This window comes from Eubalaena glacialis, chromosome 18 (genome assembly GCF_028564815.1).
Source record: "Eubalaena glacialis isolate mEubGla1 chromosome 18, mEubGla1.1.hap2.+ XY, whole genome shotgun sequence".
NCBI classification, from domain to species: domain Eukaryota; kingdom Metazoa; phylum Chordata; class Mammalia; order Artiodactyla; family Balaenidae; genus Eubalaena; species Eubalaena glacialis.
In genome coordinates, this window is record NC_083733.1 from 18,840,058 (window position 1) to 18,868,010 (window position 27,953).

The window sequence follows — 27,953 nt, forward strand, 5'->3', positions numbered from 1 at the left end:
AGTGTTGTGTTGGTGAGGATGTGGAAAAACAGGAAACCTTATAATGGTTGTGGCCAAGTAAAATGGTGCAGATGTTAAGGGAAACAGTTTGACATTGCCTTAAAAAGTTAAACATAAAACTACCACAGGACCCAGCAATTCTACCTCTAGGTATATACCCAAGAGAATGCAAATATATGTCTTCAAAGAAGCTTTGACGCAAATATTTACAGCAACATTACTCATAATAGCCATAAGGTAGAAACAATAAAAATGACCATCAATGAATGAATAGGGCAGCAAATTATGGTACATACATACAATGGAATACTATTCAGCCATAAAAAGAAGCAAAGTATTAACAGATGCTGCAACCTGGATGAACCTGGAAAACATTATGCTAAGGAAAAGAAGCCAGACAAAAAAGGTCACATATTGTATGATGTCTTTTATATGATATTTCTAGAATAGGCAAAAGCAGATTAGAGGTTACTGAGGATGGAGGGGGAGGAGGAAATGGGGAGTGATTACTTAATGGGTATCACTCATATCAGGTATTTTAAAGAGGTGATGAAAAAGTTTTGAAACTAGAGAGAGCTGACAGTTGCACAATACTGTAAATACACTAAACACCACTTTAACTGTATTCTTTAAAATGGTTGTGTTATGTAAATTTCACCTCAATAAAAAACAAAAACAAACTGAAAGAACTTCCACACAGAGAACTGAAAACACACATTTACCCATTCCCTACTGAAACTCCACTAAAGGATAGTAAAAGAATTTTTTTTTTTTAAGAGTGTAAACTCACAAGAACAAAAAGAACAGCAGATGAAACCATGGCAACAGAACTTTTAGAAGCTGGAATGCAGGACACATGGTAACTGATTTAGCACCTGAAAAAGCTAAAACTTAAGCCAACAGTGAAAAGAAAACTTATTTCCAAAGAACTCCAAACACTCAGGAAATGCACCACCAGGTACTTTTGGAAGTAGAGGTGAAGGCAAAGCTGAAAGCAAGACTGGCACAAAGTTTGTTTATTTAGTGAGTCACTAACCACCTCCCCAATTTCCCACACCTCCTAACTCCGCACTGCTGGATAACTGTCCCTCTAGGCAGAAGGCTAGAGATTTTCTGAATAGGTAAAACAGGTTACCTGAGAGCCAGGGTAACCATACTGAAAACAGACTGATGAACTAAACGTCTCTCTAAAACTTGTATATTGAAACCCCCAGCACTTTTCCCTCCCTTGTCACAGTTTAATAATGGACTTATACTCTGCAGACAATAGACTAAAATCACAGTTAACCTAGTACAACTCCTACGATGAGGCCTGCAGTTAGCAAGTGCCACTTGTGATCACAGAATTGCCATTTTTTGTGCCCCGTTTTAAAAAATAAACAGATAGCCAAAGATCATTGAAGACCCAAGAAAAGCTTCAACATTAAAGACAGAGGCAAAAAGAGAAGAAAAGAAAGGTGGAGGAAAAAGACTATGCAATAAGATGGAAACCTCAACAATAAAACCAAAACCTATCCTCAATAACCTCAGAGAAAAAAAGAAGATATTGCAACCCAGAAACAAAAACATGTGCTGACTTAAAAAGATAAGAAAGAGCCCATAGAAATTAAAAATAACAGTGTGCCACAACTACTGAAGCCCACGTGCCTAGAGCCCATAATCAAGAGAAGCCACCACAATGAGAAGCCCACACACTGCAATGAAGAGTAGCCTCCGCTCGCCGTGACTAGAGAAAGCTTGCGTGCAGCAATGAAGACCCAACGTAGACAAAAATTTAAAAAATAAATAAATTTAAAAGAAGAGAAAGATCAAGTTGAAGAAACTCCTCCAAAGAGTTCAGCAAAGAGACAAAGGAAATGGGAGAGAATATGAGAATTTGTCCAGGAAGTCCCACAGTTGAAACTTTAGGTTCCAAAAGAAGAGAGAAGAAAATGAAGAGGAATAAAGGATCACTGAAAGTCCAGCACAATAGGTGAAAACAGATCCATACACATCATCATGACATTTCAGAATACAAAAGACAAAGAGAAAAACCTAAAAGACTGGGAAGGGAGAAACAGGTTACACATGAAGAATCGAGAATTAGAATGTCATCAGACTTCTCAAAAACAACTCTGGAAGCTGAAGAAAATGGAGAGCAATACCTTCAAAAATTTGAGAAAAAATTATATCTAATCTAGATTTCTAAAACCAGCCATAATTAAGTGTGAGGAGAGAATAAAGACATTTAAAAATATGTACAGTCTCAAATATTTACCTCCCATTACTTTCCATAAGCTACTGAAGTAAATACTCCACCAAAACGAGTGTGAAGTAACCAAGCAAAAGGAGGACATGTAACACGTATGCAAGACAGGGGAAGAAGGGGAAGAAGGAAGGTGAGGTAGAGGCAGGGTCAAGGAACTACTTTTTCCAGAATAAGCTTTACTGAACAATTTGATTCTTTAAACTAAGGCATGTATAACTTTGACAATACTTGTAATAACTAAAAAAAAAAAAAAAAATAGTACTTTGTAAGAAAAATGAGAGTTAACAGCTATTGGCTAAATTCACAATGATTCAGTAACTCGGAAAGAAAAATGAAAACATTACCAAAAAATGAGTAATAAAAAAGCAAAATTCTGTGTAAAATGAAATTATATTAGCACAGCTAGAGTAGAAAAAATAATGCAATAAAGAAGCAAGAGAGGGACTTCCCTGGTGGTCCAGCGGTTAAGACTCCACACTCCCAATGCAGGGGGCCCGGGTTCGATCTCTGGTCAGGGAACTAGATCCCACATGTTGCAACTAAGAGACGCATGCTGCAACTAAAAAGATCCCACATGCCGCAACGAAGATCCTGCATGCCGCAAATAAGACCCAGCACAGCCAAATAAGTAAATAAATTTTTTTTTTAAAAAAAGCAGCAGCAAGAGAAAGTGAACTAATTTATACCCCAAATTCATTAAGCAGAGGAAATCCACTTCATTCAAGAACATATTAAGAAGCTAGTACACTGAATGCTAGAATGACTGTGGAATTTCAAACAGGTACTCAATTCCACTATATCCCACCAAAGCAGAAAGAAAATACTTCCTGAGAAGAGTTTTTAAAAGCAAGGGCCTCCACTGTCTTTAGGTTCTATCATTACTGAAAAATAATAATAAGGAACAGTTGACCAAAGGAATTCTCACAAGGGAAAGAAAAAACAGAAGAATCATTTACTTAGCATTACTATGCTTGATTACAGGGAAAAAGTCAATAGCATAGAAATGGGGCTGCAATCATAGCTTAACATCCACATGTTGGAAAAAAATAAGGTCATCTTATTTATTTAAATTTAGTCATCTATAGAATATGTACTAGTCTGATTTTGTCTGGAAAAAAAAAAAAAAAAAAAAAGCCAAGGGACTTCCCTGGTGGCGCAGTGGTTAAGAATCCGCCTGCCAATGCAGGGAACACGGGTTCGAGCCCTGGTCCGGGAAGATCCCACATGCCGCGGAACAACTAAGCCCATGTGCCACAACTACTGAGGCTGCGCTCTAGAGCCCAGGAGCCACAACTACTGAAGCCCGTGCGCCTAGAGCCCGAGCTCCGCAACAAGAGAAGCCACTGCAATGAGAAGCCTGTGAGCTGCAATGAAGAGTAGCCCCTGCTCGCTGAAACTAGAGAAAGCCGACGCGCAGCAACGAAGACCCAACGCAGCCAAAAATAAATAAATATATTAAAATTTTTAAAAAGCCAGAACAATTTTCTCCTAAGATAGCCATTATAGTGTCCTACAAGGAGAAAACAATTAAGAGAAAATTAAATCTACCTAGATTATAATAATAAGGCTTTGAGCCCATCCCATGTGATATTCTCATGACTAGGGCAAGAAATCATGGTAGCAATTAGGTAGGTAAATTGTTTTGAAAACAGAGACATGAATATCAGCATTTAGAACTTATCCTTTTCAAGTTACTTATGAATAAACAATATAAAGATATCAAATATATGTTTATGTTTCCAATATTATACTATCTGTATTAATTATACATAATGGCAGGTACTACAGAAGACAAAATTCAAATGACCATGAGAAGCTGAGGAAAAATCCCTTAAGAGAGAAAACAACGAAGTGTTCTTATGATGATTCCAACACAAATACAGAACACAGTAAGACCACATTAGACGAAAATTGGGTTGTGTATCATATTTAGGAGGTAGCATGGACTAACTCAATAAGCCTGGGGGGCGGGAAATCAAAGGAGAAAAATACAATGGAGAACCCTGTCTTTGGAGTCAAATATACCACTTACTAGCTGCCTTACCTTCATTAAGTTAATTAATCTGAGTTTCAATTACCTCATCTGTAAATTAAGGACAATATCTACACGGAAAGGTTGCTGTGAGCATTCTAGATAATCTATATCAACACCTATTATCATATCTGGAATAGATATCAAATAAATGTTAGACTTATTATATATAACATTTAACAGAACAGAAACAAATCTGGGTCTCAATAATCTGCATATTACTATTGACTATAATTTTTAAGTCAATGATGGAGTTCCACTACTTAAAAAACAAACAGCAGGGAATTCTCTGATGGTCCAGTGGTTAGGACTCCATGCTTTCACTGCCAAGGGCCCAGTTTCGATCCCTGGTCAGGGAACTAAGATCCCACAAGCCGCGTGACACAGTCAAAAAACAAACAAACATACGAAAAGACTGACAGTGTATTATCAAATAATAATAAAAGCATAATATAAGAATTTAAAAGTAGTCCTCTAATGAACCACACCAGTAAGTCCTTTACCACAGTGATATGAATACTAATCCTTATGCCTTCAATGAGTGTACAAGAACCACGGTGTCTAGAAAGAAATGTCATGTTATAATCCCTCCATTTCTCCCAAACCCAGTATTCTCTTTTACATCTTGTTTCTTCTCTTAATCCCTTATTACTCTTCACTTTTCCCCTGGGCTTCAGGCTACAAACAAGGATGACACCTTCCCCCCGACTCCTCTCTGCTCTCGATCTCTTAACAGAATACTCCCTCCCATCCCTATCTCTCAAATTTAAAGTTGGTTCCCTTAAGGACACTGCTTCTCTAGTAGTCATTGTAATGTATGGCTGCCCACCCATCAACTCTCAAATTCATATTCTGGGCTCAAAAGATAGAGTCAACACTCTTTCAACTATTCCTACACGCCTCTCCCAGCTTTTGGAACATTTCTTACCAGTTTTTGGAAGGCCCACACCATCCAGCTAAATCACCTTCCACCTGTTATTACCAGTATCTAATGGCCTTTAGGTCACTGGCATCTGACACAGGCTTCCTCGACACTCCATGTCTACTTGATCCTAGGTGTCTTCAACATCCTTGCCCTTCACCCCTCACCTTACTTTAGTATCCAACTCCCAGGAACCTAACTTGGACTTTGACATTGCCAGAGCTCATTTAACATCTGTAATCTTAAACTCAAATTCCCATCTCTGAACACTATATTATTATTATTCCATTATACCCACTGTGTTACCTCATCTAGATGCAGTCTCTGCACCCCTCCCTTTTCTTTCAAACTATCTTTCATCTCCTGGCTTTCCTTGCTTCCTTATCTAGTCTGTATCTCAAATTCCATCACTTCAACTGCCTTCTTCCTGGTAGCTCATTTCCATCCACTCTTTGACCTTCCTTCCATACAGCAAATTTCAGCCCAGAATCAATCCAATCATCTGTCTTCTGTTATTACACCTGAACAGTCAACTATTGCTGTGGGGGTAGGGAGAAGAGGATAACAACCATCCAGACTGGTAGAAACACAAATCTTCAAATTGCCTACTGAGCTGAGCCCTGAAGGCCACTCAGTAACGTTTTTGCTTTTTTCTGCTCAGCTCCCTCTCTTATTTTCCATATCCCAAACCTCTAATCTCTTCAGTCATCGTCTCCATAGTGACACCCCATTTAGCAAGGGATCCTGACCCTACTTGACAAAGAGCCAATATCTCCTATGCCACCCTCAAAAATACATGTATCTATACAAATTCTTCATTTATCCTTTTCATTTCTTCCTTTCTCATAAAAAAAGTGACTCATCTCAGATATAAAGCTACTCTCTCCACCTATGATCTAATTTCCAGCCCCGAATTCCATCAGCTATCTTCTCTTTCATAACTTCAACCTTCCCCTTCTCTCCTTCTCTCACTGGCTACTTCCTTCAATCTCTCACTTCCTTTAAAAAGCTTCCCTGAGATTTGAATTCTTCTTTAGAGTCTTCTCCCTCCTCCTTCCTCTAAAACACTGGTTTCTCAATGGGGGACAATTTTGCCCCACAGGGAACATTTGACAATGTCTAGAAGCATTTTCGATTGTCACAGCCAGAGGGATACAACTGACATATGGCGAGTAGGGGCCAGGGATGCTGATGCTGCATCATGATGTGGGCCCATGATGTGGCCTTTTTTTTGGTCACACTGCGCGGCTTGCGGGATCTTAGTTCCCCAACCAGGGATCGAACCCGTGCCCCCTGCAGTGGAAGGGCAAGTCCCAACCACTGGACAGCCAGGGATTCCCTCAGCTCCCTTTAAAACAAAGAATTATCTAGTCCAAAATGTCTATAATAGGACTTCCCTGGTGGCGCAGTGGTTAGGACTCTGTGCTCCCAATACAGGGGGCCAGGGTTCAATCCCTGGTCAGGGAACTAGATCCCACACGCATGCCGCAGCTAGGAGTTCGCATGCCGAAACTGGGGAGCCCGCATGCCACAACTGAGGAGCCCACCTGCCACAACCAAATAAATAAATAAATAAATAATGTCAATAATGCCAAAGTTGAGAGAACCTGCTCTAAAAACTAAATTTTTAGAAACAGTAGTGTACTGTCACTGTCTCCACTTCTTCACTTTCCAGTGTTATCTGGCTTCAGATACACTGCACCTGTATCAATCGCCTTGAAAAAGCAGATATTAACCACTCCTCTTTCTTAAAATTCTCTGTTTGAAAGGCGATAATGAAGATGAAAGCAGAAAACAGAGAATAGAGAAAAATTAATGAAACCAAAATGATTCTATGAGAAGACCAAGTGAATTAAACACTTATGTTCACACAAAAACCTGTATGTGACTCTTTACAGAAGATTTATTCATAATTGCCAAATATCAAGAGGAACCAAAATATCTTTCAACAGGTAAATGGATAAACTGTGATACATCCATACAGTGGAATACTTTATAGTGATAAAAAGGAACTAGATATTTATTCATACAATGACACAGATGAAGCTTAAATGCATTTTGCAAAGTGAAAGAAACCAGACATAAAGGTAAGAGGGAGTGGGTGAATTTTTAAAATAATGAAACTGTTCTATATGGTATTAGGGTAAGGAATAAATAACTCTGCATTTGCCAAAGCCCAAAGAACTATACATCACAAAGAATGAAACTTTAAACTATGCAACTTTAAAAAAATCAACCAGAGGGACTTCCCTGGCGGTCCAGCGGTTAAGACTTCGCCTTCCAATGCAGGGGGTGAGGGTTCGATCCCTGGTCGGGGAGCTAAGATCTCACATGCCTTGCGGCCAAAAAACCAAAACATAAAACAGAAGCAATATTGTAACAAAATTCAAAAAAGACTTTAAAAATGGTCCACATCAAAAAAAATCTTTAAAAATAAATAAAAAATCAATGAGGGGTTTGGGGGATTCTAGGATGGAATGCACACCATGTGAAAAGAATGTACTGTTACAAGCACATGATACTCAAACAGTATCCAGAATACCAGAATATATAAAGAACTCTTAAAACTCAACAACAAAAAGACAAACAACCCAATTTAAAAATGGAAATATTTTTAGGACTTGCATACACATTTCAGCAAAGAAGATGTAAAAATAGCCAGTAAGCACATGAAAAAATGTTCAACATTGTTAGTCGTTAGAGAAATGCAAATCAAAACCACAGTGAGAGACCACAATAGAAAAATAACAAGTATTAGCAAGGATGTGGAGAAACTGGAACTCTTGCACACTGCTGATAGGAATATAAAATGGTGCAGCTAGTCTGAAAAACAGTTTGGCAGATTCTAAAATTTATATGGAAAGGCAAAAGGTTTAGAATAGCCAAAACAATCTGGAAAAGAACAAAGTTGGAAAAATGACACTATCTGATTTCAAGAGTTACTATAAAGGTACAGAAATGACAGTGCAGTATCTGTAAAGAACAGACACACAACTCAACATAGAACACAGTCGAAAAATAAACTCACACATATATGGTCAACTGATTTTTGAAAAAGGTGCAAAGGTAATGCAGTGGAAAAAGATAGCTCTTTCAACAAATGGGGCTGGAAGAATTGGATATCCATATGTAAAAACAGTGAACTTGGGTCCATACCTCACACCATACACGCAAAAAATTAACTCAAAATAGAACACAGACCTAAATACAATACCCAAAACTATAAAACCTCCAAAAGAAAACCTTGGAGAAAATCTTTGTGAGCTCAGGTTAAGCAGATTTCTCTTTTTTTTTTTTTGCAATTTATTTTATTTTTTGAAAGGTTATATACTTCATTTATAGTTATTATAAAATGTTAGCTATACTCCCCGCGTTGTACAATATATACTTGTAGCTGTTTTTCCATTTAGTAGTTTGTACCTCTTAATCCTCTACCTCTTTATTGCCCCTCTTCCTTTCCCTCTCCCCACTGGTAACCACTAGTTCGTTCTCTATGAGTCTGCTTCTTTTTTGTTATACAGGTTAGGCAAAGATTTCTCAGCTGTAACATCAAAAGCACAATCCATAAAAGAACAAATTGATAAATCAAACTTCATCAAAACTAAAAACCTCTGCAAAAGACACTGTTAATGAAAAGACAAGCCATAGATTAAGAGAAACTCTTTGCAAAGCATATATCTGATAAAGGACTTGTGTCTAAAAAAAGTAAACATTGCTCAAAACTCAACAATAAAAAAAATTTTTAAAGATGCAAGGACTTCAATAGATGCTTGACCAAAAATGATATACAGATGATAAAAAAAAGATGCTTAATAGTGTCAGTCATTAGGGGAATATCAATTAAAACCATAATGAGATATCGCTACACACACATCAGAATGGCTAAAATAAGAAATGCTGATAATACCAAATGCTGCCTAAGATGTGGAGAAACTGGGTAACCTGTGCACTACAGGTGGGAATGTGAAAGTTTGGCAATTTCTTATAAAACTTAACTCACATATTGCAGGTTGGGGGGCAACTGCACTTTTAGTCATTTATACAAGAGAAATGAAAACTTATATCCACACAAAAATCTACACACAAATTTCACAGTAACTTTATTCATAACAGCCAATAACTGGAAATAACCAAATGTCCTTCAACGGGTAAAAGGTTAAACAAATTGTAATACATCCGTATCATGGAATACTACTCAGTAATTAAAAAGAGCAAATTTAATATACATAACAACTTGGAAGGCTCACCAAGGAATTACACTGAGTGGAAAAGCCAATCTCAAAAGGTTAAATAGTACAATATATGACTCAATTTATTTAACATTTTCTTAAAATAAAATTATAGAGATAGAGAACAGATTAGTGGTTACCAGGAATTAGAGACTGGGGTGGGGAGGTGGGAGGGAAGTAGGGTGGCTATAAAGGGATTAATGAGATGGAACTTTGTGGTAATGAATAGTTCTGCATCTTGATTGTGGCAGTGGATACACGAACCTACACATGTGATAAAATTGCACAGAACTTATATGGGAAAAGAATCTAAAAAGAGTGGATATATGTATATGTATAACTGATTCACTTTGCTGTACAGCAGAAACTAACACAACATTGTGAATCAATTATACTCCAATAAAAATTAATAAAAAAAAATTTTTTAAATTGTCCAGAACTACACATACACACAGAGAGTGCATGTAAAAATGGTGACAAGTGAATAAGTTTGGTGGATTGTAGCAATGGCATTTTCCTGGTCTTGATATTATACTATAGTTATGCAAGAGTTTATCATTGGGAGAAACTGAGTAAAGGATACCCAGAAACTCCCTCTCTGTATTTTTTGCAACATTCTGTAAATCTACAATTATTTCAATATGAAAAGCTTTTTTCAATAGGCAAAAGACTTAAACAGACACTTCACCAAAAAAGACATACAGATGGCAAAAAAGCACATAAAAAGATGTTCAACAGCATTAGTCATTAGGGAAGTATAAAATAAAACCACAAGGAGATACTACTACACACCTATTAGAATGACTAAAATTAAAAAGACTGACCACACCAAACATAGGTGAAAATGTGGAAATGTACATTTTCACTGCTAGTAAGGAATGTGAAATGATATATCCACTTTGGAAAACAGTTTATCAGTCTCTCAAAAAGTTAAACATACCTACCATGTGATCCAATCATAGGTCCAAGGATAAAGGAAATATGTGCCCACACAAAGACTTATACATGATATTCACAGCAGCTTTATTTGTAAGCCAAAACAATCCAAAAGTCCATCAAGAGGTGAATGGATAAACAAATTGTGGGATATGCATACAATGGAAACTACTCTCCAATAAGAATGAATGACCTGGGACCTCCCTAGTGATCCAGTGGCTAAGACTCCACGCTCCCAATGCAGGAGGCCCGGGGTTCGATCCCTGGTCAGGGAACTAGATCTCACATGCCTCAACTAAAGATTCTGCATGCCGCAACCAAAAAAAAAAAAAAAAAGGATCCTGCATGCCACAACTAAAGATCCCGCATGCCACAATGAAGATCTCGTGTGCCCCAAGTAAGACCCAACGCAAACAAATAAATAAATAAATATTTTTAAAAAAATGAATGACCTATTGATAGGCTCATTAACATGGATGAATCTCAAAATAACAATGTCAAATGAAAGAAATCAGACAAAAAAAAACTATATACTTCATGATTCCATTTATATGTTTTCTATAGTGATTTCAGCAGTTGTCTGGGAAAAGGGGAAAAGTGTGTGGGTGGGAATGATGACAAAGGACACATAGAAACTTTTGGGGTGATGGATATGTTTACTACCTTTAATGTGATTAAATTTCCATAGATATACATGTGTCAAAACTTGCCAAACTGTACACTTCAAATAAATAGTTTATTATTGAAGGGGATCAGAATATGCTACTCCAAAATAAGCAACTTTGGCATAAGGATTATTTGAGTTGAAGTCAATTGAAAAACAGCAAACAGGAAGAACTCTCTGCCCTCTCCCTTTCTGCCCAAAAGCTGGGCATAAATTTCCCTTTATAAAGGTGTTCCCCTCTCCCGTACCAGGAAGAGAACTACTCCTATCTGCATAACAAATCTTACAAAACAACCCTTATTTATCATACATTTCCTAGTCACCTACCCACAACTTACACCCCACCAGAAGTCCAAACCTCCTTTTTACTTTGTCTAGTCTCTTCTCCACACTTTATCACTCTTTGGTAAAACAGTATATAAGCCTCCCAGACTTTTCATAGTACTCGGTATATTTTATTAAAAATGAATCATCTTTCCCCCTTCCCACCTCCAAATCTGTTTCTCCTATCACAGTTGACCAAAATTAGAAAAACAGAAATAATCCTAGTCTCCTTCCTCTCCTTAGTCAATTGATACCAGTCCTTTTGATTTCTTTCCCCTACATCTATCTCAGCGTCATTCCCAACTTGCCATCTCCACTCCTCTGCCCATTATCATTTCTCAGAACAACACTGCTCTTGCCTCCATTCCTGCCTTACTCAATCCATTATCCACAGTGCAGCAGAGAGATCTAAGCCACAAATCTGACATTCCTGTCCAGCTTGGAATCCTTTGACAGCTCCCTGTCTTCAATCTAAAATCCAAACTCCTCAATACAGCATAACAGGCTCTCCAGCCACATCTGGATATTATAGCCTGATCTTCAACCTTCCAAAATGAAAGGACCATGCTAACTTGTGTTTTGGGGAGTGGTCATCAATGGGCCTGAAATGTATTTCCTACCCTATCTACCTAAAGCAAATCATCCTACTGGATTCAGCTCAATTGTAACCTCTTCTGTGACCTCTCAAAGTTAAACTCTGTCATTTACGCTCTCAGAGGGCCTTCTCTGTACCTGTATTACTGCTGTATTTAAAATACATCCACTCCAATAAACTGAATCATATTCATACATAATAATAGTGACACAGTAAGTTTTTCTTTTAATTAATTAATTAATTTGTTTATCTTTGGTTGCATTGGGTCTTTGTTGCTGCGTGCTGGCTTTCTCTAGTTGCGGTGAGCGGGGACTACCCTTCACTGCGGTGAGCAGGCTTCTCACTGCAGTGGCTACTCTTGTTGCAGAGCACGGGCTCTAGGCGCACAGGCTTTAGTAGCTGCAGCACGTGGGCTCAGTAGTTGTGGCTCGCAGGCTCAGTAGTTGTGGCGCACGGGCTTAGTTGCTCCATGGCATGTGGGATCTTCCCGACCAGGGACAGAACCGTGTCCCCTGCACTGGCAGGCGGATTCTTAACCACTGCGCCATCAGACAAGTCCCACTGCTACCATTTAAAAATGTCTAGAGCAGGCGAGAGTAAGAAGCATCCCTCAAGCGGCCATTCTGAGCCAAAAGCAGAAAATCTAGTCACAGGAACACATGCGTAACTTGTAAACCCTAGCTCAGACATGTTTGAGTCCATGTGCTTCACCATGAGTCTTGGTTTTACCAAACGAAAAACTATTTCTGTACTTAAACTCTTCCTGGGAGGAGAGAGGCAAGAGGAATAGTAGAAAGAGCCCAAATCAGAAAACCTGGGTTCAAATTCCAACCCTTCTACTTTCTAGATGGTCAAATCTACCTTCATTTCTGCTTCCTCAGGTAAAATGGAAACAGTACCTTCCTCTTCAGGTTATCATGAGACTTAGAAATAATGTATATAAAAATAACTTGCACATAAATAGGTAGTCAATAATATTGGATTAAATATTTACCTAACAACACACAAAAAAAGGAACAGTTACAAAAATGATCAAAATTATAGGCGGTGCAAAAACAACTCTAGGATTTTCAAGCAGAAATTAAGCAATTTACTAGAGAAGAACAAAGACTAGGAGCCAGAGATCCTGGGTCTCTGTTTTGTAACTAACTAGTTAAATGACCCTGGGCAAACCATCCTGAGCCTCAATTTCCTCTCTTATAAAATAAAAGAATTAAATTAGCCTGAAATTATTCTGTGCTTTTTAAGCAGTGTCACTCAACTAGTAATAGATATGAATTTAGAACCCAGATCTAGTTCAGTACTACCTCAAAATAATGTTTCTAAATTGCCTCACAAAAGAAAAAGACTATGAAATAATATGTGGATGGCAGAGGCAGTTCAGACAAATGGGTAGAAGGAAAGATTTCATGTTAGGACTGAAAAGAGATAAATAAAACTAAAAATAATGAACTTGATACTAATGTACAGAGTAAGGGATATAAAAAAGGTAAAGCACAGGGGACTTCCCTGGTGGCGCAGTGGATAAGAATTCGCCTGCCAATACAGGGGACAAGGGTTCAATCCCTGGTCCGGGAAGACCCCACATGCCGTGGAGCAACTAAGCCCGTGAGCCACAACTACTGAGCCTGCATGCTGCAACTACTGAAGCCCACACGCCTAGAGCCCGTGCTCCACAACAAGAGAAGCCACCGCAATGAGAAGCCTGTGCACTGCAACAAAGAGTAGCCCCCGCTCGCCGCAACTACAGAAAGCCTGCGTGCAGCAATGAAGACCCAATGCAGCCCAAAAAAAAAAAAAAAGGTAAAGCACAATGAGGAAAACGAGTGAAGAGGCAGGTTACAGACACAAGGGAGCAGGAATCAAAGATAATCTTAGCTGTGACTTTCAAAATTTACTTGGGAGGTTATAAAGTATGAAGAAAAAACTACACAAATCCAAACAGGAGGTGACTAAGACTTGATTTTGGCCATAGAGCAGAGAAAGGGGAAGATATAACTCATTTTCAGGAAGTGGCATAATTTATCAACCAACTAATCCAATAAAAAGACAGCAATAGGGGCCTCCCTGGTGGCGCAGTGGTTAAGAATCCACCCGCCAATGCAGGGGACAAGGGTTGGAGCCCTGGTCCGGGAAGATTCCCACATGCCACGGAGCAACTAAGCCCGTGCACCACAACTACTGAGCCTGTGCTCTAGAGCCTCCGAGCCATAACTACTGAAGCCCGCGCGCCTAGAGCCCACGCTCCGCAACAAGAGAAGCCACCGCAGTGAGAAGCCCGCGCACCACAAGGAAGAGTAGCCCCCGCTCTCTGCAACTAGAGAAAAGCCCGCACGCCGCAACGAAGACCCAACGCAGCCAAAAATAAATAAATTAATTTTTTAAACAAATTACATAAATAAATAAATAAAATTCACAAACTGTCCATTAAAGTGTTCTGGCCAATGATGGGAAAAAATGTTTCTAGAAATATTTTTACATGTGATATAAATCAACATTATTGAAAAAAGTTATAATTTCAAAGCTCACATAATCCTACCTATTTTCTAATTAAACAGCAAAGCTGATGAAAATTTAATACAAAATTAAGAAATATAAAAATTTTAAGACACTGAAAACGTATTTTAAAATATTAAAAATCTCACCTGCTTCTGAAACATAAGACATATGGAAACTGTACATTTTGTAGGAAAATGAAGCCTTCAAGTTACTTCTCCAGTGTACCTGAGACTTTCAGGCTTTCATAAAGATGCATTTCCCTTACACATAGGAATACCAATATGTTAACTAGAACTGTCCCAACGATTAAATGTCAGCTATCAATTCACAGACAATTCATACAACATTCTGCTTAAATATTACAGGTCTAATAGTTCCTCTCAAGTTTACCAAATTCAGGCAAACAGGTGAGAGTCATGCAATATAATTATATAAACATTACCAGAAATGCTGAAATATATGCAGACTCATGCTATGTTTGAGCTAAAATTATGACTGTTAAAAAACCTTGCTACTGCTTGTGACTCTCCTAAGCCTCCCCGAACAAACTCACTCCTCTTAAATTCCACTGTTACTTGAACCTCATATGGCATGCCTGGGCAAATTTGATGACTTGGATTTTGTTTTAGAAGCCAGGCTTACTGCCAAGTCTGCTGTGTCTACTCCCCTGACCCACCAGGACAGCTTTAGACAACACCTCCCTTATTTATGTTACTGCTGTGAGCAGTCAAACTACTGCTTACTATCAAATGAGGCTCAACCTACTCAGGTTTCCTAACTCTCAGAGTAATGCAATTGACTTCAATGTATTCTGGCTTTCTCAACCCCACCTCTTACTTAAAATAAAACATCACCATATTGAATCACCAACTACTCAATACTAAGAAGGAAAGTAAAGGGCGTTAAACTTTACAATCAGTAACACAACTAATTATCTTCTCTTAAAATATTCCATTTTATATATTAGTATTTTATTTATTACTTTTTCTGAAGAACAACAAACTCCACAATTTCTTACCAAAAATGTCCTCATGATCACACTTCACTGAAAAAATAAATACAGAGCAAGACTCAAAAGCAGAGTTTGGGATATACTTCAATAAAAATACAGTAATTTTAGGCGAAGTTTACTGGTTGCCACAGAAAGGCAAGTCATACTAAGAAGTTGATTCTACAATTTACCTTAAGTTAACATCTCAAATGCCCTTAAATACTTAAGATTCAGGCCTTACTAGACCCCCACAATTTCTTAGCAATGTACATAATGCCAAGCTTTAATTTTCGTATCATCTAATAAAACTACAGTATTACCTCTAATATTTTAGAATATATGCCAAAATATCCCTTCTGTATTGGCAAATGGGAAAATCTAAGAAAGCACAGGTATAGCAATGCTCTTACAATGATAAAGTTTTAACAAAACAATATGACATTGAAATTTTTTCCTCAATTTTTCCCCATACTCACTAAAACACATTTATTCACTAATCTCCATCACAAAATTCTGCTAATACCCTCAGGAGCATCCTCTACCCCTATCAGGAAGAGTGTCAAGGAAACAGAATATTATATTATTCTTCCAAGTGAAATGGTGAAATGTTTATCACTGACTCAATCACTTAATATATATCCTCACTGCATTCGAGTCTAAAGAAAAAGCTGACCTATGGTATGAAAGTAAGTTTCAGCAGTAATCAAATCTTCCTTTACAGTATCTAATGCGCCATGCAAACACACCATTAATTTCTACAGGAAACCATACAAGCAACTTCTCTTTTTTCATACTGATTTAAATATCCAATTATACTTAGTAGGGTTAGCAAATTAACCATCCTTCACACCATACTTAATTCAAGAAAGTAGAAAAACGTAATTAAAAGCAAGTGACCTTCAGTACTTATGTTTAGTAAGGTATGAGAAAGAAGGTAACATTGAAAAAATAATAGAATTAAGAGGAAAAAATTAAAATATCTAAGACAAATATTCCAACTCATCTAAGAAAGGTTTAAAAGACAGGATCTCTCATTTGCCCCTACTCTCTCTAAATGTTTTATTTTAGTATAGGAAAAAGGTCTAGGAATTAGGAGGAAATAAAAAATAACCTATCGTCAGTTTTTGTGTGTTTTTAAAAAAATGTTAACCACCATCACTTAATGAGTACCACTGGGCCAAGGACTGTGCTAAGAGCTTTAAATATATTATCTCATTTAAAACAAGATAAAACAAAACCACTGAGTATAAATTATCAATAAAAACCAAAAAATGAGAAAATGAAATTATCTAAAAGACAGTAAATTATAAAGAATAGAATCAGACGTCCAAGCACCAAACAAAGTAGAACACTACAGATTAAAGACTAGGACAATAATCTAGAAAAAGTTCCTCAACTTCATTTTTTTAATTTTTATTTTAAAATTTTTTCCCTCAACTTTATGTGAAAAAGGTGTATACTAAACTGGTATCTGATAAAACTACACTTAACATAAAGTAACTTTCTTACAAAAATACATATTGTATCTAAGATATTTCTCCCCTTTCAAAAAGCAGCACGAGGTAAGACATAACACACCTATAGCACACCCTCCTCCCAGTGACTCTCATTCAGGACTAAAAAGTCAATGTTTAGTAATGAACAAACCCTGAGAATGAAACTTTGAATTTGAAACATAAAGATTATTACAACATCAAACTAAATTAGAGATATACAATCAATACACTAAAATAGAGCACCAGAAACTGCCCTTTATAATGGCAAAATATAATGGCAAATAATATTAATGAAATACATTAAACACTTACCAATTTTAAATTCTCTATTTACTATTGAGGTAGCTCTTCATTTTGAAACTGAGTATTAAGTAAAAGAAATGTAAACATAGTATTTTGATTCATTTTTAACTGGAAAAAAATCAAAGTGGACACTGTCCTATTTAAAAAAAAACAAAAAGCTAAAGACTAGGATCTTATATTTTCTTTAATGGAAAAATCTCAAAACACCTTGGTAAGCAATAAACTTAAAAAGTCAGTTACTGGCGATATATGTTTATGTATAGCTGATTCACTTTGTTATACAGCAGAAACTAACACACCATTGTAAAGCAATTATACTCCAATAAAGATGTTAAAAAAAAAAAGTCACAACATATCGAACTTAACAAGTGTCAAATCATCAAATCATCTAATTTGTACTTTAACAAGCTTGCTTAGGATATTCACTAAATTCAGCCCCTTGGCTTGTTCTCAGTCTCCATCCACTATCCCCCCCCCACCTCCAAATATTTTTCAAAAATCTTCTGTATGGAAATTTAGATGTGATACAAGTACTCTTAAGCCTTTAGAGAGAAGGAAAACCTGCAGCCCAAAATTACCAAGATCTGCTGTCTTACGGAATTGACCAATATAAGTCAAAGAACTGAAACAAGTCTCATAAACTTCCCCTACCACCAAAAAACAACAACAACAACAACAAAAAAAACCGTAAGGACTGACTCAAAACTTAAGTGGTACTTTTTCATTAACTGAACAAATACTGGTTGCCTACTATGTTAAACGCACTGTGCTAGGCATCTATGAACAAGATACAGACATTATCAATGCCCTCATGGAATGTTCTGCTTCAGTGAGGAAGAGAATTCAGAAACAAGTAAACTCACTGATATGACCCAATACTGATCTGAATCCTAGTAAGCAATTTTACTCTCATGGCCCACTTTACTTCATATTATCATCCTAAATGTAGGTCAGTTAATCCACTTAGTTCCTTCAAACTACACACTCATAATTATGCATAGTAAAATGAAATCAGGGACTTCTCTGGTGGCGCAGTGGTTGAGAATCCGCCTGCCAAGGCAGGGGACACGGGTTTGATCCCTGGTCCCAGAAGATCCCACATGCCGCGGAGCAACTAAGCCAGTGCGCCACAACTACTGAGCCTGCACTCTAGAGCCCACGAGACACAACTACTGAGCCCGAGTGGCCACAACTACTGAAGCTCGTGCGCCTAGAGCCCGTGCTCCACAACAGAAGCTACCGCAATGAGAAGCCCGCCAAAAATAAAATAAATAAATAAATTTTTAAAAAAAGAAATGGATTTATTTAAAAAATGAAATTAATTTTGTGGGCAAATAACTTTGAAACCTTAGTTTTGAATAACACATCCTTTTCAATAGAATTTAAAAATTAGCTGCTAGGTGTTCATAGCAGCACTATTTACAATAGCCTAAAGGTAGAAACAGCTCATGTCCTGTCCATCTATGGATGAATAAACAAATTGGAGTATATATACAACAGAACGTGATTCAGTCATTAAAAAAGAATGACGTACTGCGATGTTCTACAGCATGGATGAACCACAAAAACACTATGCTAAATGAAAGAAGCCAGACACAAAAGGTCACATATGTATGATTCCATTTATATGAAATATCCAGAATAGGTAAATCCATAGAGACAGATCCCAGATTAGAGATTCGGCTGCCAGGGACCTGAAGGGGAAAAGGGAGAATGAGGAGCAACTGCTTAGTGGGTTTGGGGTTTCCTTTTGGGGTGATGAAAATGTTTTGAAATTAGATGTGGTGGTTGCACAACACTGGGAATGCACTAAATGCCACTGAATCATTCAATTAAAAATGGTTTATGTCATGTGTATTTCAACCTAATATTTTTTAATTTACAAAAAATAGCTACTAGAAGAGATATGAGGATATATGTATATGTATAGCTGATTCACTTTGTTATAACGCAGAAACTAACACACCACTGTAAAGCAATTATACGCCAATAAAAATGTTAAAAAAAAAATAGACTACTTTAAAGTGGACTTTTTGTCACAAATAAAACTGCTCAAGTTTAACTTTGGGAAAATCAGTTGTAAATCAAGTTTCAAACCTTAACTCTACACCCATTTAATATCAAAATGTTTTTTTAGGGGTTTTATGGCAAAAATCATTCCTTAAATAGCTGTTTTCATAGCATTTAAATGTTATTTAATGTTTTAGATGTACATACAACTCCTATTTGATGATAATCCTTTATTACTCATATGTTTGGTTAAATCTTTATTGATCATATATTTGGTATTTAATGTACTCTAATCAAGTTTGTGCCCAATAAAGGTTTGCTGACATCATCAACTTTATCTTCTTTATAATGAAAATACTCATTCAAACAAGATTTTATTTTGCTAAATCCCCATAATTTAAGTACAATTCAATGCAACCCTCTCCACCAATGCCACTTTCCCCCTGTTTCTACCTCTATTATAAGCTGCACCACCATTCAGTTAGCCTAGCAGCACAGTTATTTGGGTTATGTGCCCCCCATTCCATTTCCCAAGCTCCTTGAGGGGCCTCAGTTCTTTCTGCATCCATCGTAACACTACCTAACACTACCTTGAGCATAATAGGTGCTCAAATGATGTCAGTGAAATTGAAAAAAACGCAGCCAACAAATAACTACTGTAAATTATTTACTATGTTGAGAAAGACATCTAACATATAAAGACTAATAGGGCTGATAATACAGTACAAATACTTCCCAGAGAATCCTTATGCCATACGTTCAGATATGTTTTTCAGTGCTACCCTACAGAACAGTCTCTTGAACATCAATATGAACATAAAGTAATTCACCTAACACCGGAAAAAATAAAAGGGGATTAGTCTTATCCATCTCCCTTTTGAAGTTCGCCTGCATAAGTAATAGGGAAACTGAACTTAATGAACCACACTATTCCAAACCAGGTCACAGGAGAGTCCCCAACCATCCTGTTTCTATTTCCTGACTGGTCTGACCTCCAAGCATTATGGTGCCCAGCCTTTCACGCTCTCCTTTAAAACCCAACTCATGATCTCCTTTAAAACATCTTCCGAGGTGAGCTTTTTCTTAAAATAAAAACTGACTTCCAGAACTTTCTAGGAAAATTACAAACACGGCACCCCACTTTTTAAAATCTTCCGAAACACTTAGCTCAAAAAAAAAGAAACCCAGTTTTCGGGAAAGTCCCGTTACAGTTACACTTCGAATTAAATGTGGGCCATTAACTTGCACAAGTGGAAGTTAACACTACAGCGTAACTCTCCTAGCAAAGTAGATTTAAACAGACATGCGCACGAATTTTAGAGAGCTCCTGCACTTCCAGAATGCGCATCTTTCAAATGCAGATTGTTTTTAAAACCTAGAATAGATGAAAAACCAAACCTGCTTACACTTCACAGGGACATTTCCTCCGCACCACGCTGGCAAAGCAGCGACAACCAGACGCCACCTGGGCAGCGGCCCCGACCCTCGGCCTCCAAACCCCGGGCGTCCACTGGCCACAGGCGTCCCGGAGTCCAGTTCCCTACTAGTTTGCTTCCAGCCTAGCCCGCGGCCACTTCCACGTCGCTGCGACCCACACGCCTCCTCAGCGGTTTAAATCCGCTCTTCACTCACCACACACACACACGATGTTACCAGACACTCACCACACACACACACACACACACACACACACACACACACACACACACGCGATGTTACCAGCCACTCACCACACACACACCACACACGATGTTACCACTCACCCCCCCCACACACAATGTTACATCACCACACACACACACACACACACACACACGATGTTACCGGACACTCACCCCCCCCCCCCCACACACACACACGATGTTACCAGACCCGGGACAACCAAGGGACCAGGCAGGGAGGGGGCGAGCTCTTGCGAGCGAGAAGAGCTGACGCTACTCGTTCCCGCCCCGCCCGGCACCCACCTGCAGGCCGCGAGACCGGGGGCGGCGGTGGCGGCGCCCCGTCCTCGCCAAAGACGAGTTTAAAGTCGAGCTCGTCGTGGGCGCCACAGTTTGCAGTAGTCATCGGCGTGGCCCAGGGTGCTGCGGCTCCTCCTCAGGCAGCGGCGGCGGCGGCGGCGGCGGCGGCGGCGGCGGCGGCGGCTCCTCAGCGCCGCTTCATGCCGGGCCGCGCCGGCCAGGAGGTTGCAGCTCCGCAGCAAACTTTCCGGGCGGGGACCGCGACGTCGAGCGTTCCGTTCCGAACTCTAAAACTGGCCGCGCGCCGAACCGCACCAGGAGCCGCCACCACTGCCAGTCGTCGATGCCCAAGCTGCCACGGTCGCCTTAGACGATATTCCCCGCCCCCCTACAGCGGCCGCCACCGGCGCGCTCCCGCGCCGTGCCGCGAGCCCGGTCCCGCCCCCTACCGCGCGCCCATCTAACCCGGCCGCCCATAGGCCACTGGCGCCGCGGACGAGCCCGATGGCACCGCCCCCTCGCCGGCCTACCGCGTGACTACCTCTCCAGGAGAAGGAAGTCACGTGATTATGGAGAGCCGGATAGCCCTACTACCTCTTGGGAGTCGTAGTTTGCATCAACTCCTTCTAAGCCAGGACCCGGTACCAGGGTGTGAGGTCGATAGCCCTCTAATTATATTGAGGGGCCCACCACCGGCCAGTCAGAGATCCCTTGCCTTATTAGGCAGACCCCACGTTGGGGAAGGGGCGCCAAGAGCCTTGGGGTTAAGGGTGCGGTGACACGCGGCTGCAGTGTTATTCCTGCCTGGCTGGGTTTGGGGAAGGTAACAGCGCCCCGGAGGGTTACGTGGACATCACTCACTCCCTCATCCCTTTACCCCAGCCTTAATGGCGGAGTCTCGAGAAGGCTGGGACTGGGTCAGGCTTCCAGCTAAGGTGGGGCGGAGCCGGAGGAAACCTGGGTTGCACAACGAGGCCCAAGTCTGAGCTACCAGTCGCTGCAGACCCACCCTTGCGGGGGCGGGGCCCGCGCTTTGCTGGCTGAGCCTTTGTCTGCTCGCCGTCAGCCGGCCTGGCAGCTGCTCTTTCGAGGACAGCCGGCGCATTCGAGGCCTTGGCAAAGCCCAGGGGCAGGGTCTGTCCCTGCTGTAAGTCAGGCCGACTGAACGGGAAAACCCCGTCGTGAACTCGCACCATTCAACGGGCTCTGTGACCTCTGCATCCCGATGCACATCGGTTAAAGCGAGAGGGATTGTGTTACCCAAACTGAGTGGCTGTTAGGGGGGAGGAAATGACACTGCGTCAGAACAGTTTCACTCTCTGCCCCTCCCCTATGGGCCTGTCTTGCCTGGAGACTACCCAAGATGCCTCCTCCTGGGCCCTGAGGTGGAGGCCGGGCCCAGGGACGCTGAGCCTGGCTTGTTTACTTAGGGCTCCTCCAAGGCACAGGATGGACGGAGAGCTGGAAGAGGTGGCGGTGACCAACTCCCCTAGCTCCAGGCTGCGAAGGGCACAGCATCCCTAGAAGTGTGTTGCCAGAGGAACCAAGTTGCTATGTCTCAGAAACTTGGGTGCAGGTGCAAGAGCCCAGGCACATCCCACGCTGTCCACAAAAGCCGCTGGAGAAGAGGGCAAGGTGGAGCACCCTCCAGAGATGTCTCAATATGTGGACTGACAACCTGAGCTACCAGGGAGCCCTAGGGAGAGCCCAACTAGGCCTAGGGTCAGGAGGACAGGGAATATACAGAGCCGTTGAGACGTTTATCTTGGATTGGTTCACCCCTGAGGTCAGAAAACTTTTCCTGCACTGTGCTCTGTACCCATACCTGTGCTGGACCTGGGGAGGCAGAGATAAATTAATCTCCCTTCAGGCATCAGGGAGAGGAGGCAAGCAAATCTATAATCACTGTGCAAAGAGATTAGGGCTGTGCCAAGAGCTCAGAGAAGGCTCATAATCTCCCAGGCTGCAGGCGTCCACAAGGCTAAGTAAGAATTGGAGAGATGGGCAAGAAGTGAGAAAGATGGTTCCAGGCAGAGAACAGATTTCCAAAGACTTGGAGACCAGAGAGTACACGCAGTGAACAGAAGCCAAAGGTAAAGCCAGATGAAGGGGCAGGGTACTGCAAGCCACTGCAAGGTATCTGGACTTTATCCTGAGTGCAGGAGGGAGCCACAAAAGGGTTTCCAGCAGAAGACTTCCATGTTCAGAATTCTGAATGAATCTCTGGATTGGAGTGGGGGAGGGGAAGGTTAGAGGCAGAAGGAGATAACAGTAGTCAAGGAGAGGGAGCAAATGGTATTAAGTGGGTGAAACAGCCTTCCAATAAGCAGTACTGCCTTCAAAGGATCTCCAACCTTGAGGGCCTAGGTGTGGAGTTTAGAGCCCAAACTCCACGCTAACTTTACAGCTTTCGGCCCCAGGCAGATCGTTGGTCTGCCAATTAGTACTACATGTAACATGACCCTTAGTATAGTAAAAGGCCCCAGAAGCTTAGCCAGCTCACTTCTCCTCATCATAAAACGATGCAGTTTCAGGATGTGTGCCCCCTACCACCCCCCCACAATACCTCCCAGGTTATCATCTGGATGGAGAAAATGGACCTTCATCTAACCCCTCTGCCCTCCATAAATGACTTTACCTGAACCAGGGGCTCAGCCAGCCAGGCCAGGGGGGAAGGCAAGAGGGAGATCATGGGCCCGTCAGCCCCACCACTGGGAAAGGAGCAGAGAAGCTATAGGTGGCTTGAAAAATTCACCCATTCATCAAATGCTTAGCGACGCATCTGTGTTCCCAGCTACCATGCACCTGGAGAACACTTAAAAGGGCTCATGTCTTGGGGAAGGTTTCTGCTCTGGAGGAAACTGAGAACCCTAACCTGGAGTGATGAGGGCTGAGGCAGGGGGTGGGCACCAACTGCAGGAAGAGTGTTACCGCCTTTGTAAGAAAGGCAGCAATGGCTGGGAGCTCTGCAGGCTGTGACGAATCAATACACAGACATCAATATACAAACTCTCTCCACCCCTTTTCCTTAGCCAGGTCCAGGACCTCCCCCATAAGCTCCTCCTCAGGTCAGCTCCAAAGCTCTCTTAGGTGGCAGGAGGCCATCTGACCCACCTCCAGCCTTCTGAGAGCCCTGTGAAACCAGGAGGCCCAGGGACCCAGTGCAACAGACAGAACCCCAGACTTGGCCAGGCTGGTGGACAAGGACTGTGTGGGTGCCCCTCCCTCCTATGTGAATGCCAGCCAGGCTCGAGACTGAGGAAAACCATCCCTTCCATCAGCTGCCACAGGCCTGGCCCTGAATTCTCATCGCTGAAGGCTCTCCTGTGGCCTCTTGAGCCATGGAATGGTACAGCTTAGCTCAGTCCAGCCCCCCTTGTTCCACATTAGGGCAAATAGGAGCCTTGGAAGAAAGTCAGAGTTTAGAAAAGTTCCTCCTCTCCATGGCACACATCCCCCCAACACAAGCTCTTGTTTGATTTTTCCTCTGTGCCTGCTCCCTACCCCCATGCCCAGGCTGGCCAGAAGGGACACAAGGAGTGCCCTTGAGCAGCTCCCAATCTGGGCGGAGGCGATATGACCAGCCAACTACAATCGAAGAAAGTTAGTTGCTGAAGTCAGCACATGGTGCTGAGAAGACAGGGTCAGCACTTTGTCCTCCAGCGCTAGGCTGAGGAGTTTGGACTTGATCCAGGGGGCAATTGAGAGCCATGGAGGAGTTCTGAGCAGGAGTGACACCTGGAAGGACTGAGTATGCAGGACTGCAGGGGCAAGAGATTACCCACCCATCTTTGCACCAAGTCCAGTCCGCTTGCTGTGGCCTTCGGAAGACCTGCCACCCTCTCCAGCCTTGTCCCTCCCTCTTGTGCTCATATCAAAACCATGTGCCCCAAAATATGATGAGCTAAGAGGAAGTCCTCAATCAGGGTGGCTGGAATGGATGGATAAGTATGGTGGTCACCAGACCAGAGAGGGGTTTGGGCATCTAAGTGGCCTGAGTTTAAGGTGGGCATGATGAGAACAGTGGGTGGCACTTTCAGACCTGACTGGGCCCTCCCAGTTGGTCCCAGCTCTTAGGCAGGTCTCTCTGAGACCAGGGCAGGCATCACTGATGTGTGCTAAAGCGAGACCATTTGAGGGCCAACATATTCAACCAGGATTTTGCCAGACATCCTCAGTCAAGGAACACACACTAGCCCCTCCCCACCTGCTCCCCTGTGACTAACCCTTTCCCCACTACTTTTCCTGGGCCTTCAAAGTCCCCACACTCTAAATTCTATCTTAGCGACTGACCTCTACCCCTGCCTTTCCTTCCCCATAGTCCAGAAATGAACCTGACCCCTCCAGAGAAGGGGCTTCCCCAGGGAAACCACACTGGTGGGAGAAGAGGTCTGAGGACAGAGCCCAACCCCACCAGGGAAGTGGATCTTAAGACTTGGTACCTGGCCCACACAGGGTCCTCCCACAAGTTCTGACTAGCTCAGGATGCCTGAGGGGTCCACTGGGGCCTCTCTGTCTTTCCTGTTCCAGTTGGGGTATGAGGAAAGGCAAAGGGGGCATTTTGACTGAAACAGTTTTTTGTAAGAAAAATCAGAAATAAATTGTGCCTAAAGTTTGATGGCTGAGACTGAACCAAGCCTCAGTCTCTCTCCTGGGTGGGGCTCCTTCTCTGGAAGCGCTGGTCTGGGAAGTTAGTTAGGGCAGCCTCGGTATGGAGTGACCCATTAGCTGCACAGTGCCGCTATCATAGGGCGAGACTATCCTCCAGCCAGCCTCGAGCAGGAAGAGAACAGCTGATCCCACTCAGAGAAGGGCCCTTGGGCCCAGCAAGAACTAGAAGTGACTTGCCCAAGGTCAAAGAGTGATGGGCTCTGGGAGGCCACTGGTATTGGTATCCTTATCTGCAAACAGAAGAGCAAGTGTGGGTGCAGGGAGGGACTGCTCCGGGACTGAGACAGGGGCCTTACCTGCCCAACCCCTGATTCAGGTCATCAGGGCTGGGGGTACTGACTGGCACAGGGGCCTGACCCTGAGTAGATGGGAGAAACAAGGCCTTGGCCCAGAGGGGAATCCCCCCTCCTCACAGAGCTTTGAAAAGGGGAGGAAAAGCAGCATGTTTACAGCTGAGGAAGCAGAGGCGGTGCTGGGCAGGGACCTTTGGTCAGAACGCCCCTCCCAGTAAGCGGGGTGGGGGAGGCCCCATAAGATGCAGTAGCTGTTTGTTTGCTTCTCACTGCCAGAAGAAAATTAAAGAGAATCTGCCACTTCCTTCCGGCCCGAACAGGATGGTGGGGGCGGAAGGGGGGGTGGGCAGTGGCATGGGCAGGCAATCACAAGGCCCCCAAATTGCTGCCATCAGCAGTCTCCAGTGTCCTCTGCTCAGAGCAGGCACCTCACAGGTCTGAGCTCTAGCTGGGGTCAGACCCAGCACCCCCCCCCTCACCTGAGCTGGTCCCTTACTAGGGCACCAGACACCCTAATCATTCCCCCAGATTCCATATCACCTCTCATCAGGAAAGCCAACTGATGGCCAGTACCTCAGGTTTACCATCAGGAGAATGGGCTTCTTGGACTTTCCTGGCTCAACTCAAGTCCAGTGAGCATTAAAGGTGATAACCAACCCACCACCTCCATCTAGACTCATAAGGATGGGTAGGAGAAATGTTTTAGAAAGCCCCAGCTCTGCACAGAGGGTGGAAGCAGAATAATTATGCCAGGACATCTGTCCATGTGTAAAGGTGCCAGGCTGAAGCAACCAGCCATGGGTAAGGGTGGAGGGTGTCTTTATTGCACTGTACCAATGTCAGGTTGGGGAGGTGCCACCTGAAAAGCTCCTGTTTTCAAAGAAAATACTGAGGTCACTGGGAACTTGGCTCTGCTACTCAGACCCACCAAAGGAGATGGGCACTCTGAGGATCCCTTGGCCTGTGCTCCAGGCTGCTGGCCCAGGCCAGAACCTCTTAATTCCTGCCAGCAGTGGCAACAAGTTGTCCAGTGGCATCTGGCTGATGCTCTGCACCCATAGCCATCCTAGGGCCAGGCCCAGGGAGGGGCTGACCAGGGTAGGGACGGTAGTCACCAGCCTTCCAGTGGGCTCTCTTTACCACTTGCCAAGGCTAAAAAGGGCTTCTTGCACAGCTCCCCAGGCATGGCTGGCTCCTGAGCTCTGGGGTCCCCAGTGTCTTGGTCAGGGGCCTCCCGCTTGCGCTTGTGCAAGGAGGGGCCCTCCTCACCCAGCCGACCCTCAGGGAGGCCCTGGCTCCGCAGACAGACGATGGCTGCAGCCTGCTCCGCCAGTTTCTTGGACTTGTCCCTAGGCAGACGAGGCATGGGGCAATAAGGCAGGGAGACAGGCAGACTGGTTACAGGACTAGAGTCTGGGAGGCCTTACTCTACACGCCCTTGGCAGAGATTCTGACAAAACTAGGGAAGGGGTCACTGCCCAGGGATGCCACTGCCCAGGTACACCATCCCCCTAACCCTCCCAGGCCAATGCGAGGATCAGGCCCTGCTGACAAGCCTCATGCCCACTGATAAGGAAACTCACCACAAGGTGGACTGGTACTTTTGTTCGGCAACAGTGACAACAGAACAGAAGAGGCGATCCAGGGGCCGTTGAACCTGGTACAGAGAGAGCAAAGGAAACAGGGATGGCTGCATGAGAGCAAGAGGGCCAAGCCCTGGAGGGAAGTACTTCCCACCTAAATCAAATGAAGGCTACCTGTATCACATGCTCCTCCCCA

General features: G+C 42.4%; 2 protein-coding genes across 8 annotated transcripts in view; both read right to left on the reverse strand.

Annotated features, from left to right (window-relative positions):
* Positions 1–21,592, reverse strand: part of NFATC3 (nuclear factor of activated T cells 3) — a 124,677-nt gene extending 103,085 nt beyond the window's left edge. Inside the window, exon 1 of one of the 3 annotated variants that reach the window (XM_061173066.1) lies at positions 21,214–21,592. In XM_061173066.1, the coding sequence (XP_061029049.1) occupies positions 21,214–21,316 (103 nt within the window). In that variant the 5' untranslated portion in view covers positions 21,317–21,592. Of the gene's footprint in view, positions 1–20,655; positions 20,721–21,213 lie in introns of those variants that run through there. The other 2 variants (XM_061173068.1, XM_061173067.1) reach the window with 2 other exon arrangements.
* A 5,349-nt stretch (positions 21,593–26,941) lies between these two features.
* DUS2 (dihydrouridine synthase 2) overlaps positions 26,942–27,953 on the reverse strand; it is a 43,674-nt gene continuing 42,662 nt past the window's right edge. For all 5 annotated transcript variants that reach the window (XM_061172938.1, XM_061172940.1, XM_061172936.1 and 2 more), the window contains 2 exons: positions 27,758–27,831; positions 26,942–27,523 (listed from right to left, as the gene is read on the reverse strand). In XM_061172938.1, coding sequence (XP_061028921.1) covers positions 27,286–27,523; positions 27,758–27,831 — 312 coding nt within the window. In that variant the 3' untranslated portion in view covers positions 26,942–27,285. The remainder of the gene's footprint in view (positions 27,524–27,757; positions 27,832–27,953) is intronic.